Source organism: Nothoprocta perdicaria, unplaced genomic scaffold, assembly GCF_003342845.1.
Source record: "Nothoprocta perdicaria isolate Ctin4 unplaced genomic scaffold, notPer1 scaffold_10, whole genome shotgun sequence".
NCBI lineage: Eukaryota > Metazoa > Chordata > Aves > Tinamiformes > Tinamidae > Nothoprocta > Nothoprocta perdicaria.
Window position 1 is genome coordinate 2,530,412 of NW_020454094.1, and position 18,241 is coordinate 2,548,652.

The 18,241-nt window shown below is 46.6% G+C and overlaps 1 protein-coding gene across 1 annotated transcript; it reads right to left on the reverse strand.

The window, feature by feature from the left end:
• Nucleotides 1–5,534: 5,534 nt before the first annotated feature.
• Nucleotides 5,535–14,849, reverse strand: RNF165 (ring finger protein 165). Its single transcript, XM_026039739.1, has 7 exons — nt 14,659–14,849; nt 12,890–13,015; nt 9,164–9,293; nt 8,127–8,231; nt 7,326–7,421; nt 6,873–6,979; nt 5,535–6,213 (listed from the first exon to the last, which is right to left on the reverse strand). The coding sequence occupies exons 1-7, from the start codon at nt 14,832–14,834 to the stop codon at nt 6,096–6,098; spliced, it is 858 nt and encodes a 285-aa protein (XP_025895524.1). The 5' UTR covers nt 14,835–14,849; the 3' UTR covers nt 5,535–6,095.
• Between the last annotated feature and the right edge of the window lie 3,392 nt (nt 14,850–18,241).

An 18,241-nucleotide genomic window follows, 5' to 3' on the forward strand; every position in this document is an offset into this window, starting at 1 on the left:
TCTCAAGTCCCATCTCTGGAGAGCAGCTCTGGGCTTTGCTCACCAGCTGGAAAAATTCCCATTGCCTCCAGCGGGACGAGCCTCCAGAGGAGGTTGGGTTGAGTGAGGAGGAGGAGGCTGCACTAATGAGATGGCACTGGATGCTGCAGGCTAATGAGGTAGTTTTTAAACAACGCTTTGTGTGAAAAGGGGTTAAATGCACCGAGCCCACCAGCTCATCCCACCACCCCAGCATTCGACATCCCACTGGTGCAGCCGGGGATGCTGCTGTGCTGATCCTGCTGTCTAGTACCTACCTGGCCGTGGGAAAAGGTCATGGTCTTGAAGTGCAAGTTGCTTAAATGATCCAACCTCAAGAAYGGTTAAAGAAAACTCCGATGGGAAGAGTAACACTTGCTTCGGTATCTGTGTTGTCCCTTTGCTGCATTCCAACCTCAGGCTGTTGAGCATGGAGCAAGGCTTGAGCCAGGCCTGGGAGGAGGACTGCAGGCACTGGTGTTAGCAGACACATTACTGGGACCACACGGGACCAGGACTGGGCTGGGACCCAGTGGGACTGGGACTGCGGGACTGGGACCACATGGCCTCTGTACAAAATCACAGCTGGGGAAATCACAAAAATCTGATAGCCAAGTACCTAGAGCCATGCATCAAGGTCCTATGAAGGAGGAGTGTATGATTTTGGTCTCACCCAGTTTGTCTTAGTGTCTTGCTGCATTGCAATTTTGCAGTTGCTGCATTGATGAGGAGTGGGAGTGAAAATCCTGGACTTAAATATTTACCATCCCTGGGCAGAAAGTCATGTGCATGTTGTGCCCCTGCTCGTTGTGCCTGGGAGCAGTACTAAACTTTGGGAGCAATGCTTTCCCCAAAAAGGCCAGAGGAGATTTTGCTAATAGGGGGTCAGCAAAGCTAATGCCTCCCAGGAAGAGGACCTTGGCAAGGCATGAAAAAAAAAGTTGTTTTTTTCTTTTTAAAGTCCTTTTTTTTTTTTTTTTTGTCTTTTTAAAAGACTTTTAAAATGCCCCCTGCTTGTGCAAAGCACAACTCCGTCTTGGCTCCTTGGGGCCTGTCTGTTGCTACAACAACTAATGCCACGAAAGCAATAAGGCCGAATGGAATTCTTCCAAGGGCTGGATTTGCATTAAGCTGCTAAAAGCAACACAGTCTTGGCCAAGCAAAAAAACTTGTGAAAAAGAAGTCAAAGTCATCCCTGCACTGTGCCTTTTGCAGGGCTTAGGCAGCTTATACCTGCAGGACAYGGCACCCCAAAGCTGCATGCTGGGCAAAGGCACAGACCCTATAGCTTTTTCTCAACTATATTTCTCCATATGGTCTTAACACACATTTCTTTAGCTAAAAATTGTAAAAAGTCGGGATGATAGGCAAGAGTAAAGGTGGTAGCACTATGGGGATGTGGCTTTGGGAGCCATTCATGAAGGCACTTTGGTGCTGTTGATGAAAAGAAGCATAGTCAAGGTGTCCATTTCAACATGGTCATGATTCAGGGTTGACCCTCCCAGCCCCAGGAGGCTGCTGCAGTGAGCAGATCCATCAGGATCTGTGCAGGATGCAGGACCCTCTAGGAAATCCTTGAGGCAACGTGGGCTGCAGATAGAGGACGCATCCGTCTTTAGCAGACAATTTCCAGGCTGGGTCTAGAAAGTAATTTTGGTGCCAAGTCACCAAATTGAGACATTAACCTAGGATGCATCTGGAGTCCACAAGGACCTCAGCTCCAGGCAATAACATCCCAAAATTATTTAAAGGCTTAATCCCACAGTGCCATGAGCTCCCAGGTGGCAGCAGCCCCAGAGTATCCACATGTCCCATCCACATGTGCAAACCAGCTAAGGGAAAATATTTTTTCCAAGTTCGAGCTTATAAACCATGAAAGGAGGATTTGCTTGCTCCCAAAGAAACAAGGATTTGGTCACAAATCACTGCATTTCACTGGGTGATGCACAAGGAGAATTGTGTCCTCGGGCAATGACGTGGTGCTCCCATTCAGGAGGAGGTAGAAATGCTTTAAAAAAATGAAGTATTTCATCCTAAAAAGACTGGTTTTGCCAGAAAATTTTTAGRCTTGGACATTGGTGGGATTAAAGCACAGCTGAAGCCTCACAGGATTTCATGAAACCTCCACCATGGATGGAAAGACAAGGAACAATAAGAGGTACAAGGGAGATAAGGAGACCATGAGTGCCCAACCAAGTCACTTCTGTGCAGTACCGGTATATAGTTAGCAATGCAATTCATTTTATTAGTTATAAATAAAGTACAAAAAATCCACCAAAAGTGAATCTAAGCATTTACACAATTTCTAATGTCTTTTTTTTTCTTCCTCAATTTCTTCAATGCACTATTGCTTTAATATTAATAATAAATATTTTTTTTTCTAGCTTTCTTCTATAAAATAGTCTATGTAGCAAAATGTCGCACAGCACAACAGAACAGCAGTAGGAGTACAAAAAATGTGGGTGATCCTTCCACGAGCCCCTGCCCTCGAAGGCGAGGATTTTTGCTTGCTTGCTCCTGGCTTTGCGCATCCCTTTTGCGGAGTCTTTGCAGGGTGAGAGGGAAAACGACCAACGTGGGCTTAGGGAGGAGCATTAAAAAGTAGCAAGGGGGAAAAAGAAATAAAAAAAAAAACACGGAGAGGTTTTGACCATGGGGTGGGATAAGGTGGGCAAAGTGGAGCAGCACCCTGAAGGGGCAAAGAGGAAAAGAAAAATTAAAGTACAGGCACGTTGGTGCCCTCCGACCCCTCAAATAAAAAATTGCATCCAAGCCCACGTGGGGTGGGTTAAGATGCACATCCCACCCTGTCCGGCTGTGGTGACCGAGCGGGCAGCTATGGCTTAAAGGTTAAAATATTCCAGGGGTTGCCGTCCCCCTCCGACACGGCTCCCACGGGTGTTGTATGGGAGCTGCTAGAGGCCACCACCGATGGGGACCGCCAGCACGAGCCCCTGGAGCACCGTCCTGGCCCTCGGCACAACAGGGGGTGAGTGGAAGGATCACCGGAGTTTGATTATGAGTGCAAATAATATTCATATATATGTGCTAAAACACCGTCACTATATTGCAAGTTTTCCACTAGGTCACAGCATACAGAATCAAAAGGTTTGCATTTTTTTTTCTTTATGGAATGTATCCAAGGTAACAGCACCACAGTAATACAGTTTGTAATCACACACCCTGATTTTTTTTTTTTTTGACAAGAGAAGCATTACCCCACACACACACATCCCATGTTTAACTTTTGTTTTAAGTACCGATGCATGCAAAGCATTCCATTCCCAGAAACAATGCAAAAATGAGGTAATAGGAGTAATAAAAAAAATTAGTATTAATTTCTAAATAAATAAATTATAATTAAAAATGCAAAAAAACAACTATAAAAATAATTAAATAAGAACCCACAATATCTACAAGTTAGTCATAAATTATGATTGTTAAATATAAGGCATTTAAACTCACAAAACCCTGTAAACTATCGATGTTTTGTTTCTAGAGAATTTTTTTCTTTTTTTTTTCTTTTTTTTTTTGTTCTGAACTCACTCTATGAACCGCAATCTACTCGCACGAGTGGTTTAAACGCAAAGGAACCGGACACACCGACGCCACTCCAGACGCTGCAAGCTCTCACGCACCGCGGCACCCGCCATTCACACGAGACCTTGGGAGTTTGGTGCTTTTCTTCAGCAATTTTTAAAAACTGTGCTTGTTCGTTAGGCAAAGAGTAATACTTTCGCATAGGCTTTTTAAAAAAAAAAAAAAAAAATTAAAAATAAGGAAAAAAAAAAAGGAAAATTAAAGCCCGCGGGGCTGGGAGGTGCCTCCTCCCTGCCGCGCAGCTTGCCCGGAGCGAGGGCTTGGATTTGCTYGGCTCCTTCCCCTGCTTTGTCCCCCGGGACAGCCCGGCTTACAGTGTATGTAAAGAGCAATAACTTGCCCTGCTTTGCTGCTAAGTGGTATTAATAGTGGTTGWAACGCCGCTTGCATCTGCTGCTGCTGGAGCCAGACCCCGCGCTCGCCTTGCTACCCCAACAGCAAAACAGGGGCTCACAGGAACTAGAAACCCTTCTATCCACAAGTGTTTAAGTGTAAAAAATTCTTATTAATTCCCCTTGTTCCTCTGCACCTCTCTTTTACTCCCTTAATACATTAAAATAAAATACATCATATTAAAAAAAAAAAAAAAATCTTTTCTCTAGTTGGTATTGGTTCTCCGGAGGGATTTTTGGGTAGAGGAGGGAATGGCCGGCTCTAATCCCACTGCTGCTCAGTCCTGGGGGCTGCTGGTCTGCAATCCGTGTATCACAGACCTATCCCCCATTCAGGGACTAATGTCAAGGTCTACTTTGTGCACAATTATAACGAGACTGATAAATTAGCATTTGGCTCCTTTTAAAATCATCACTCTAGTTTCCGTATGGATACAGAGTGAAATATGTGTGCATATATATACACACACACACACACACACATATATATATATAAACATATATAAAGTGTGTTTGTGTGTGTACTAATGTGTACTAGTGTGTAAATATGTGTACTTTGACATGGTCTTGAAGTCCAGYCCCCCTAGAAAGCAGCAAATCCTCCTTTAAAATTGCCTTTAAAACTCCTTTCCTGGGTGGAAATGCTCACATCATCATCATTTTCCTACCAACCACACAAATTCTCCCTTTTTTTCCTCCCATCCTGTTATCAGAGCTGCTCTGAGAGATTTGCCACAGCAGCCCATGAGCCAGAGTGGATTAAAAGTAATTATAATAGTAATAATAGACTTCGAAAATGCCTTGCTTGCTTGTCCCTGCGGGAGCCAGGAAAGAGGGATGTGCGGGAAGGACTGTGGCACTGAGAATTTTGCACCAAGTCTGCTAGGTTGGGTTTTTCTTTTTGGACACTGCCTTTAGTTAGTGCATCGTCTTGTGCTTTTGCATTGCGGAGAAGGGGCCTCACCACCTTCCCAGTGTGATTTCCAAGGGATCCACCAAAGCACAACTGTGGGGGCAGACCCCTATAATCATCTTTTTCAGCCAACAAAGAGTCTAGGAGCTCTCAAACCCATCGGGCAGACCTGCACCAGGGTGCATCCATCATGGCAAGGATGGTCATGGGTTGACACGGTATTCCGTGTTGGTGTGGGAAGGTCCATGCCATAGGGGCCACAATGCAGAGCGCTCACWAGAGAAAGGTATATGAAAAATTACAATCATCAGGATAGCCCGTGACCTGCTTCGGATTTGGTATGTCAAGCTACTTCATTAAGATACAGAAATAAAAGAAAGAGAATGCATGTCTCTATTGTGCCCCTACAGAAAGTGTCCAGCACCAGCAGATAAGCAGGAACGAAGTGTCTCCCTATTGCTTCATTCATTTCATTCCCAATATTTTTTTTCTTTTTTTTTTTTTTTTTTTTAGGCGTCTCTAAATTTGCAACACACTGTAAACACAAGGAAAGGAAGTACATGCGACTGAGGCAAAGAGCGCAACCCTTCTGACTGTAAACAGGATTTTGCTTTTTCGCCTCTTCCCCCCTGAGGGTGGGAAAGTTCGACCTCTCTATTCCCCCTCTGCAATGTATTATTAATCAGGCACCAAAATAAGGAATCTATGAAAAAATATTTGGTGCAAATTAGGTAACAGCAACATGTCCACCACAAGATGAGTAGGGCATCAAACACAACATTTCTTAAGCTAACATGCTCCAGCTGCCATCCATAGAAATAGCTAAAGAACCCCTAACATGTTTCTACTTAATCGAGAGGTATATATACAATCCTCATGAAATGCAGGATTGACAGGCCAGACTACCACAGCTAGTTCCTTCATGTTCAAGACTAAATCTTCTGCAGCACGGGATCTGCGAGCGCCGGGAACGCCAGCTCCCTTTCACTGGGCCAGGATCCTGTACGTGCAATAGCTCCTACCCCTAGATATCGGACCGCCAATTCCTCCTTCTCGCTAACGTGCCTGCAGACTCCTCCTCTCAATCAAATGGCTCAGAAGGCAAAATTTTGCTGCAAGGGTTGATGGCCATACGACCTGATAAGGAAAAATGGCGCATCCGGMCGGTTCTTTCAGCTGTCCGAGCCGAGCTGTGTTTCAATGTCCACCCTGCAGATCGGGCACTTCTTGCTGGTGGCCAACCACTGATCCACGCATACTTGGTGGAAGAGATGCATACACGGTAAACGCCTGCGGAAGGAAGATAGCCTTGCTGTTAGGGTCACAAGGATGGGAGAGGTCCATGGGATCAGCCTCAGGAGAGCTGGAAAGGGCCACTGAAGGGATGGCAGGTTGGAGATAAATGTCCTTCTAGGCTAAAAAACATATGGAAAAAAACAACGTGCTCCTGAAGGAGGTTGTTCCCATGATTAGTGACACGGACTGCAGCTGGCAGACAACCACGAAGAGGTGGAACATCTGCATCCTTCCCAGTGGATGCCCCAAGGTCATGGGCTTTTACCATGATTTGGCCATCCTTGAAGCCTGGATGCTAATGCCCCTCAGCTCCTCACAGCTGTCTTGGGGGTCTTCAGACCCATYCTCCTCCTCTGCCACTTGTAATGTGGCCTGTCACCACCCAGTTTTGTGGCAGGTGATGCATACATAGAAAATACTACTAAAAACAGCCCTCCTGCTGTTTCAAAACTCTTTCTATGCATGGCCCACACCAAATCCATGCAATAACATTTGTTTGCCTGCACCCCACAGAGCTCCATTGGTTAAAACAGGACAAGAGTGAGGGCCACCCTCCACAACTCACTGCAGCAAGCTGTCCCCCCAAAAAGCACATCTGGGACTGCTGGAAAGGCAGTGGAGATTGGGGAAAAGGGAAGCAGAGAGGATCATACCTCACGTCTTCTCCATCTTCCAGCATGGACAGACAGATTGTGCACTTCTCGTCAGTGTCTGACTCCTCGCCATCCTCTTGCTCAGCTTTGCCCTCCTGCGGTCTTCTCTGCAGCAAAATCAAAGACATAATTCAGCATGGACTGGACTTTCTAACACTTATCCAGAATGCAGAGTTGGAGGAAGGTAAATGATGAGGACATCCCTAAAACTAGGGAAGTCTGGCCTCCCAAATATCCAGAGAGAAAGAGCTGCCAGCTCCCCACATRAGCCATGCCCCCCACATGAGCACCCCACGAGCCATGCCATGAGTCCACAGGCCATGGCCTTGGTGGAAGCACTCCCAAGGACCAGGAAGCCCCAGGGGTTCACAGCTGGCGACCCACTGAGGTCCTTCCCCTCCATGCCCAACACTCCTGGCCTGGTCTGGTGGTTGCTGCCATTTCTCAGCTCACCTTCTTGTACTTGTGTGGGAAGGTGAACCTCTCGATGGTGTTCTGCACGGCGCCCCGGCTCACACTGCCCAGCCTGTCCTCCAGCTGCAGCAGCTCCTTCAGCAGAGAAACAGCAGGAAAAAGACATCAGGAAAATGCCCAGCTTACAGGCCCCATGGGCAAATGGGAGCCACCAGGCCCTGGCCCRTGAGGCTCCTTCCCCGTTGCTTCTTCTTGGGAAATTTCCATGGAAAGCAATTCAGCTGGGCTTTAATGATGGATTTGAGCCTTGGAGCTTGAGCTAATAAGCTCAAGTCTTGAGCTAGGGTTTCAAGATGCAGAGCTGAGACCTGGATGTCAAATGTTGCAGAAATTAGGGTGAGATTTCTTCTTCATTTGACAGGCAGGGAAATAAAGGTCCAAAAAAAAAAAAAAAACCCAGCATTTCATTTACAGACATAAATCGAGCCAGAGTCAACCTCAGGCAGATGCAGATTAGACCATCCTTTACCAAAACTGTTCATCTCCTTTGCCTTTCTGTTAACACTAAAGCTGCTGGAGGCCTCCAGCTGTTTGTGAACATTTCATCAAACGAGTTTTGCCACCTGATRCAGGGACAGGGATGATATTTCCAGGGCGGCCCAACCTCATCTCCTCTCTTTGCTGCGTCGAGGGACCTAAACAGAGCCCATTTCCCCATCCTCCCCCTTCTACAATCTCCTCTGCAATTGCCATGTGGTGAAGTGGAGCTGTACAATTTTCCACCAAARCTTCCACAGGGTTTAGAGATTAAATTGCCACTCCAGTCCATGAGATACGTACTTCATAGCTTTCCCGCACGGCAGACGTGTGCCTGCTTGGGTTCAGGCCCTGAAGAGCAAGTAGCTGAAGCTGAGGATAAGGGTAATTTCTGATTTCGTGAACAACCTGCAAGAAGCAAGGAAGGAAGATTAAAAACACCTGTATCAGTACAGCAAAAATCCCTCGTGCACCCTGATTTAGAATAAGCACTTTAAACCTTCAGAATTAAAGAGCAGACTGACGTCTTCACCAATAGAAGCCTTTTAATAATCAGGAACAAAACGAGGTGTATTAAATAGATCTCTCACAAATTGATAACTGAGAATGTACATTTGGTCTGAAAAAAATGCTTCTAATGTGTTCTGCTGCATCTTTAACACCGCAGCTCCAAGCCCTAACTCAGATTATCTTAAAACAAGAAATTACTTAAAAGTGCAGATTTGTTGTCAGCTGAGCTCTGATTTTTTAGCCTTGCTATAGGGCTCAGGTGTCAAGACCTGGCCCCAAGAGCAGCAGGCAAGARGAAATACCACCACTTTGGCATCAATGAGGCTGCCTTAAGGACTAGAAGAGCCTTACATGGTTCAACTCAAAACACGAGAAGAATCCCGAGGAGAAGGGCCCCTAAATAACCCCAGTCTCTGCCCACGCAACAAATCCTGCAAGAACTCCACAGACAACGCAGAGGCTGATGCAGCCAGCACTTGCACGATGGGAACAGACCCAGATGAAACACTTTCCGTGGAGCCATCTGCACATGGGGACCTTTTCCCAAGGGCTGGGGCTGGATTTACCCTCCATAACAAGCATCTGTCTGGTGTAGCAGCACCAAWTGCATCTCCCCAGAGCAACTGAACATCCTCCCTTGTCATTTTCCCCCTCTCTTTCTCTAATCCGGAGCACGCCGATACAACGCGATCCTTTCAGACGCTGCCTCCCACGGCCGGAGATAAGCAGGATGCTCAGCAGACAGGTGATGCAGAGATAGCAGCCTTTATTTTGACTGCCTGCTGGCAGGCAACACGCAAACCATTCCCCGGGGAGAGCGCTTCGCTTACCATCTGTGCCGAGGACGTGCTCCTGGCGAAGTGGTGTATCCGCGGAGTGGCCAGGTAATGCTGGTAGGGCTGTGGGACCGGTCGGACCTGGAACTGGGCATGAGCCAGGCCCGCGTCGACACTGAGGTCCCTGCGGATGCGAGACCAGAAAACGCACAGTTTCAATGGCRTGTTTTTTGTTTCCAGGTCCCCCCGCTGTTGGCTTTGATGACTTAAATCATACTCGTGGTGGAAGAGAGCAACGTCCCCTTGGTGAGATCTTGTCTGCTGCTGGTGCCTCTGTCTTGAGGCCTCAATTCAGAACAAATCCAGAGCAATACTACTGCTCTAAAGGGAGTATACTTGGTTTTACGTGGTCACATTTCCCCAGTCAGAACAGAAAAGCAAGGATGCTGCAGGTATCTTGTGTTAGCCAGGGTTAAGAGATTTACAGACACAACCCAATTGCAGAGCAAGAGGAACACCTTTTTGGCTCCAGTTGTTGTTCCCCAGGCTCAGCAATAGTACCTGGCCAGACCAGATCTAGCKCACGACAACATCACTGCAAACAATTGCATTCTGCCTCTGAGTTTTTGTAGGAATACACCTAAATGTGTTGTGGCAGAGCATCAATGAGCCTTTTTGGATAGTCATTGGGATTCACCTGAGCACTTTTTGACACACTTGTGTATTCCTTGGAGATCTCTAAGCCAAGGCCAAGGGAGGACTTGGGAGAACAAGGGCAGTGGTTCTGGAGCTCCAGGACCACTGTCCATCCAGAAAGCGTAATGGGTTTAAGATATGTCTGTATGAGTCCTCAGAGAACTGCACCCTGCAGCCTGGCCAGGGCAAGTAGAATGGGTGCTTCACCCAAGCACCTGGGSCAGGACTGGGGAGGACGGATGGGTTTGGGCCCTTCCACCCTTCCAGAAAAAAACACAATCTGTCTCAATGGTGAGACATCAAATGACCAATAAGCATACTGCAAAATGAGCTTGAAGCACAGCCCTTTGGACCCCTCCATCAGCCAGAAATYCCTGAGGCACCAGCAAATGCCCCAGCTCTGTGCAGGTGCCATCCAGCAGGCCAAGATGCCATGCAGCCCCATTCCCCTCGCTGCAGGCACTGGGAATCCAACACAGCATCTCCATAGCTAATCCAATTAGCCGATCCCTCGCCGCTCCTGTCAAAGAATTGCTCAACAAACAAGTGCTGCAAGTGTCATTCCTTTTATCATAATTACAAAAGCTTTAATATCTATTGTCTTCGCATTTGCCAAATCAAAGCTAATTAGAGTATGGGGTTGTTTCCCGATTCTGCATCAAACTTCTTTTCCCCTCCATGGAAAACAGCAACAGAAAGCCCTGTGTCTTGTCAGGAGCCTTCAAGATGCACTAAACAGCTGTGGAACTGTTTCTGCTCAGCTGTAGATAACAGACATGAGGGGACAGATAACGCAGAAATCTCATACTCAGGACTGCCTGTGAAGTAGGCAAAAATCCCTGTGTTTCAGCGTCCCCTAAAATGTTTGAGGAAAGAGAGAAACTCCCYTTGCTTGCCCTGTGCTAGCTGGAGCAAGCCAGCCACTTAGACAGGCAAACTATGGCCACGATAAAACTAAGGAGACAACCAAGAGCACAATTGGAGCACAAATCCACAGGACTGGGCATTTTCCAGGTCCCATGTCACATTTTCATAGATCCATCCCATCATTCAAGACTATTGCCAGGTGGATGGAAGGTTCAGCTGGAAACCAGGAGAGGTTGGGTCTATTCACAGCCTTTCTGCTGGCCTTGGCCATCTCCTCTCTGCCTTCTTAATTCTCTGCCTGCAAAACAGTAGTGATAACACCTCTGTCCGCAAAGTGCTTTGAGATCCAGGGCCGAAGAGCCCTCTCAAAGACTAATGGCAATTAACTTGCTCAAATCACTGCTGCAACAAAGCTGCTGAACTGCTCATCCAGTTGTGATCTGATTCTTAAAACTGATAGGATTTTTTCACACTCAAAGTGATGCTATAGGTCTGCACGGAACAGTGTTGTCCCAATGTTTTGACATGGATAAGCAGAGCACGTTAGCTGAAGAAAACCAAAACCAACCACCACGCTCCATGCACAGCACCTCGATGCTCAACTGTGAGGTTCAAGAACTGCTACAGCTGCACCGCACAGGCTCCCAACAAATAATAATTACCAGATAAGGCCAAAGATAAAAGATTGGATGGTAGTCACTAGAAGTCTGTTCAGAAGATCACCTAAGGAACCAGCTAGGAGTTCAATATTTCTTCACAAGGATCACAGCTTGGCTGTCCAAGATGATGGATCACTTGCGTCTCTTCCACTTCACATGACGGTGTAAACTACCACCTTTGAGCCTGCACCAGTGCCACATTAGACAAATATTTTCACATCAGTCACTCTGAAAAATCGTACCAATGCCCCAAGGAGAAATATAACTATAATTGGGTGATTTATATCTATATATATTATATAGATATATATATTTTACACTATATACTTCCCTGCCACCCGTGTTCCTGAAGTTTTACAAGGCTGTAGGACAACATGGGGGCTTGGAGGGAGGAGGAGGGAGACATTAAGTGATGCTTTATCAGAATCTTCTAACGATTTTAATTAAATACAAGAAGAGTTTTAGGAGAGACAGAGAGACAAACACCATCCAGATYGAACCACTTTTTCCCTATAACTGGTTGAACAGTTATCACAAACTGATCTTAACAATGTCTTATTGGTCAAATTCAGATCATGGGGTGCCAGTAATGGGAACACTTGAAAAAACAACAGAAAAGGCAGAAGGATCTGTCCGTGTTTTAGGCTGTGTATTACAACCCTGAAGGGGAAAGAGCGCTTTGTTCAATTAACTATTTGCAGAGCGAAACCCTCATGTTCAGAAATGCTGTAATTGAGATTTCCTGTGCCATTTTATTTTGCCTCCCTGGTGCATAAAAGTTGTGATAATCTCTAGTTACACGTTCACAGGCTGTTTTTTTCCATTCAGAGCACAGACAGGACTTCACTCAGCTAACAAGCAGCTGCTCAAAAATCTGGTTTTATTTTCTCATTTTCAAAGTGGGGCCTCGAACCTCTGTAATCTTGCAAAAGCTCGAAACCTTCTCTGGAAATAGAACCACTGATTTCCTACTCTGAATTTTCCAGGATGGCAAACAGTATGGTGTGAAAATCATTGATTCATTTTTTATTATTATCATTATTTCATTTTGCCCCCTATTTGGGGCAGCATTGTCCTGCCTCATGGGGAGGGTTGAGGTTGCTCTTTTTCAGTGCTTTTTAACTGCAGAAGATCTTGTTCAGACGGAGATTTTGGACTGCAGAAAAAAGCCCTTAGAGGATGTTTTGCCGGAGGCAATGCCCTACAGAAGGAAAATCCCCTGGGGAAGTTGCTATTTGAGGTGCACTCTGCATCCGTGGGTGGAGCGAGCTTGGGAATGCTGATGCCTTGGTGTTATCACACACGTCTAGCAAAACATTTGCAAAAAAGTACTACAGTGAAACGATGTGCTTGCTCAGTCTTGCGTAGGGCTTCCGCACGAGCTCGTGGCCCTCCCAGCAATGAGTTTTCCCTCTTTACGTGCTGCCAGCACTAGATCTAATGAGTCGCAGCGGCTTCAGGGCAAGATGACATTGGCTAATCCCATCAGCCCGCTCAGGATTTTTCCCCTGAATATCTCATTCAAAAGACAAGGTGAAAGGAAAGRTGGAAAACGTACCAGTCGGTGCCTTCGGCTAGGTACCTGGGCTGGGGCCCCATGGGCTGCGGGGTTTGCAGTTGGTGGCTGAAGTCGAAGCTGGGGTGCAAGCGGTGAGTCTGGACAGAGATGCGCTCTTGAACTCGCCTGCAGAAAGAGGAGACGAGCAAGCATGAGAGGCACGGAGGAGGCTGCTGGCATCCTCCTTCCTCCAACCTTTCCCTGGAAAATGGACAACCAGGCTGGACTTGGGCTCCTCCTGTGCCTCTGCTGCCCTTGCAGAAGAACAGAAAGCGGCGGAAAATACTGTAAGCTCTTTTCCTAGCAGCTCCATTCCTACCTCATGACTTTTGTCCTTTTGGACAACCTTCACTCAGAGCAAGAACATGGGCAACTTGAWCGGCAACACCTACCAAAACCTCTATGTTTAAAGAGATGCAAGCTGGATGCACAAGCATGGTTTGCACTGTGGAGGCATTCCCCCAAGCTCCGTACCAAATCCCTGCTTACTGCTGGGGATGAAGCCACCACAAAGGAAGTCTCAAGGAAAACGCTGGAGCAAATGGAGAAGCAAACTGCTAGAAAAAGTCCTCAGCAGCCACAGCAGAGGCTCCTCTCTTGAAGGTACAGCCCAGGTTCCTGGTAGCAAGACTGTGCCCACCACCCCTGTAAGGTTTGGGATATATGTCCTTCAAATGCAGCTGGTGCTGGCTGCTTGCAGACAAGGGCCTTGAGTCCAGGCAAGACCTTTTCTATGCCGGGATCTCTTTTATCCAAGAACCTGCATCCAGATATCATGCCAACGGCATTTACAGAAGCAGTTCCTGCATGGACTTGTATTCCATGGTTTTATTTGAATGTGGCTTATGACTAAGATGTAAACATCAGCTCCCCTGTCTCTCATATATTTGCTACCCAATTATTAACTAATCATTAAATCCACCTAAAATCCAGCTTATGCAAAACAAAATAAGCATGAGAAGGCATGATTTGCAGATGGAAAGCATAGGAAAAGAAACACTTTTCCGCCTTTAGTAGCCTTCCCAASTACAGCATCACCACAGGGGATCATTCACCAGCCCTTGATCTCTGGGCACAACACACGAGCAGCTTCCACGAGTTTCCAAATACATCTTCCTATCTTACTTATTACTTAAATCTCTCACTCGAGAAGTGTACTCAGAACAAGGCCAGACATGCACTTCCACCTCTGTGGAAAAACAGTAATTCTCTTTGCAATCATCAGCCCAGTGCGAGTTTAGGCTGCCTTTTTGCCTGAACGTGCTTCAGAGAATCAACAGCATCCTTCATTCCTCACGCAGCCAGCCCACAGCCAAGAAGTCTAGACCAGAGTGGCAAGCTCTTCATGCACAAAAGCAAACACTTATGGGGCACATATGTGAAATATCTTATGCGATTTTGAAACAAAAGCTATAACAGCTGAGCTTGTTCATTCAGTCTACTGCTTTTCCTGCGAACCAGGGCAGGTTCACTACAAATCCAAGGCGTTGTGGCCATTATTGTCATATAAGCGACAATAGTAACTGACTTGGGACAAATTAGGTGTGCACAGCGTTAATTTCCATGGGAAAGACATAGCCAGAGAAGAACTTGATAGAAGTTCTTTGGGGGTCCACAGCCCAACTTACCAAAGTCTCTTCACATTCAATGAGCACCACACCATTGCACCCTTGGCCAAGAGAGCCAAGGAGCCAAGAGATTCCCCCAGCCTGCTGGGTATTCCCTAGAAAACCAATTTTTCCGTCTATCCGAGCRCGAAACGCCCTTACCTGGGATGGGGCATGAGGCGGCGGTGCTGGGCCTCGAGGAGCTGCTGCTGGAGGAGGTATTGCTGGTGTAGCGCCTGAGGTAGGAAGGAGGGTCCCGCCACRTCCTGGAAGGACAGGGCTGGCACCGGTGCCAGGGACTGGTGCAGGGGGCCGCTGTGCTGGTGCGCGGGGGCCATGTGGGGCGTCAGCGCCGGCTGCGGCTGCACCGCGGCAGGCAGGGCGAAGTCGGCCGAGAGCTGGGCTTGGGGGGCCAGGTGGAAGTGCCGGCACGAGGTAGCATGGGGATGCTGAGACCTTTGAAAGGGAGCACCTGGAAGAGAAGAGCGCGGCCGTCACGGCAGGCCACCCCGCCGCGGAGACACGGCGAGGGTGAGGCACGGGGCTGGTGCTTTCTGATGGAAATAAATAAATAAATAAACGTCAATTAGCCAAAATCAGAGTGATTCATAGGGAAATGTCAATTTGGGCTAACACTTTTCCACCTTCAGAAAGCATGGAGGGAAAATCACTGGCTTTTCTATTCAAAGTGACTTTTTGGCTCAAAAATGAAATGCCTACTAGTGAGAAGTTCGCCTTGGCTTGGTTTGTCTTTCTTAAAGTGGAAGCAAAAAGTCTCAATCTATTAGAGAAGGGAAAAGGTCAGTTGTTTAAACTACGCTTTYGCAGGCTATCGTCTCACAGATTTCCTTTTTTTAAGGGTTGTTAACTATCTGTACAATGCAAGGTTTTTCTTTTTCCATCTGAAAATATCTCAAAGGCAAGAAAATAATCTCTCCTCTAAGAAACCATCTTTCCCTGACTGCAGGGCATGAATTCTACACCTTCCACCTCTGAGAACAGGGTTTAAGATCATGGATGTCTGCAGAGACCCCTTTCCAATAGGTGAGCCCATAATCTGTGTGCACAGAGACACTGGCTACAGCAACCCCAGCACGATCTACCATGAGATCTGCAGCTAAACTGGTGGGAATGAGGAAGAAATGAGGTGTGAACAATATCCATAGCAGAGGATTTTTTTGAAAACATCTGGCACTGTCTTTTATCTCCCTCAAGATCCCTGCTTAGATGGGGCCTTTGGCTCAATACCAATTCCTACTGTAAGAAGTAGGCTGCCTACTTTAGGCAATTCCTACGTTAATTCCTACTTCCTAAATTCCTACAGAGAATTTACAAGCATCATGRCAAAAACTTTGGGACTCTTAAACTAGACAGGCCATTAGGACTTGAAGGAAGAGACTAGTCAAGAGAGCTCCTAGAGGTGCCTCTCCATCAAGCATCTGTCCCAGAACAGGACACCTRCAATTTAGGCAGTGTTTTGAACACCTGAACTTCTTAAAAACTCTTGTTGAGTGTTTTCTGCTTTGTTTTTAACCCTATTAAACAAAATATCCCGGAGCAACCTTGAAACCCCAAGTGCCATCCCTGGCTGGCACACCTTGTCTTGACCCARATCCTAAGAACTTTCCTGCTTGTGTCTCCTGTCTGTCCGCAGACAGGGCCGGGCAAGCAGAGCAGCCTGAGGAGCCCTCGGCACTTTCTGTTCACGTCCTTATGCAAACCAAAGATGTGCAGAGAAAGCCAGATGCCAGCAAGAGAAGTAACGGGAGGGGAGCTCGCAGAAACAAATGGTTTGCAAAGCAGTGCAGAAGTAATTATACGCAGCATCTCTTCTTAAATATGAAATAATCCTCCGTAATGCCCCTGTTTGGGAGGCATTAAGTATAATAAATGCAYATGCCACCATCAGCAGAACTTCTGAAGGTGATAATCACTCGTGCTGCCAGCTAACAGCACAATTCAACTACCCTGTTAATTAAATCTGGAGGAGCTGGAGTCAGACCCACCATTCTTCCACGACAGAGCTACAAACCCAGGTCCATGAAGCTCTCTCCCTGGTATTGTAGGTTGTATTTGCAGTCTTAGACCCGTGCCCAGTTCAATGATGGGTGGTATAAGTGGAGTCTCCAAGGCAAAATATGAAATTGGGATTCTGAGCCACAGTGAGCAGCAATGTTGGGGAGATGCCCTTCAGCTGCTCTATTTGCTGAGCCTTTGCAGGGCGACTCTAGTGAATTACTTGCCCTCTACTAGCCCCAAATTGTCCCAGTGAAGGACAGATTTGGCAAGAGGGTTCCCCCAGGTGAGCCTGATCTCCATGAGGCCTGAAGGAAARATGACAGGGCAGTTTAAAGTGCTAATCCTGGTGTGCACCCAAACACACAAACTTTTGCCAAGAGACAGTAGCTTGAYGGTGTTTTAGTCAAAACTGTCTTATCACAATACAGGATAACAAATATTAGTGATTCCCCCTATATTTCATAGGAGAAAMCTTGCAGCCCATAAGAAAAGAAGAAAAAAAAAATGTAGTGTCTCATTCTCTTCTTTTGAGGCCAAGGGGAATCTTAGCCAAGGATTTACAGTCTTGTGGTTGAATTTTGGGAGGCTTAAAACCAGTTTAGCAAAATGACTTTTCTGAGCTTCCAACAAACCTGAGTCTCTGCAGAGACCATCATCCTCCCATGAGCAAGGGCAAAAGCAGGATGGCAAGTTTTAGTTTTTAGAGATGGGATGGGGTCCGTGATTTGGTTCTCTTCCCCTGCAGTCTGAACCGCCTAAAGCCTTCAACTTATCCTTAACCCTCTATCAATTGAGATGACTAGGCAGGAGACATCTACCTTCTAGCAGAAATTGAGACAAGGCCAATAGGGCCAGTCTATGTTTCCTTGAGAGACAAAGCATGGAGAGAAGAGCCTCCAAAGTACAATTCATCTCATTCTAAAAGTGCCATAAGTGGAGGCTGGATATGTTTACACAGATATAAAACAGGATTTAAGACCAATAGGTGAATCCTGCTTTGGAGGCACTTTCTTAGGTACCCGAAGTTGGTGATATGGGTAGAGCTCTCAAAAACCAGAAAACAAAGAAAAAGCATTCTCAGCTTGTACTCTTTAATTACCTCAGGTGGTCAATTCATGATTTTGAAAGAACTACAGTAAGCAATGCTGTGTGAAGCTCATTCCCTTGAGCGGCTTTATGAGAGTTCAAGTGCAACACAGGAGGCTGTTGCACTTCATATACTAAAAGAAACACAGAAACAGTGGACAACGGATAGGGAAGGGACAAGAAAGTCAACCAATTTAACTGAGGGAAAGCCTGCCAGATCATTTCTTTGGAGATCAACCTCCCCCTTAAACAAGACCCCTTTGCACCTAATGGGAAGCTGATGGCCTTCCTCAGGCAAGGAGCTGTGACACGGCAAGGGGCACAGGGTGGGCAGATCACACCTTAAGAGCCTTTGGACCTGTGTTTTCACTCCCACGCCAAGGCAGTCCTAGCAAGCGACTTCGATTATACAGTTCCCTGTGGGCCTGAAAGTGGAGGGAATCTAAAGGGAATCCAACATTYAGACTGAAGCTAAGTGAGAGAAGCACCTGCTTCGAAGACAGTTGGTGCATGGTTGTGTTCATGTGCACAGGGCTGTTTGCAAYCTGATTCTACCCATTCTGATTTACCCTGTTGTGCAAATCAGCTGAATGGACAAATTTARCCCTTTCAGTGAAGTCAAGCAGTTTTTACCAGCTTC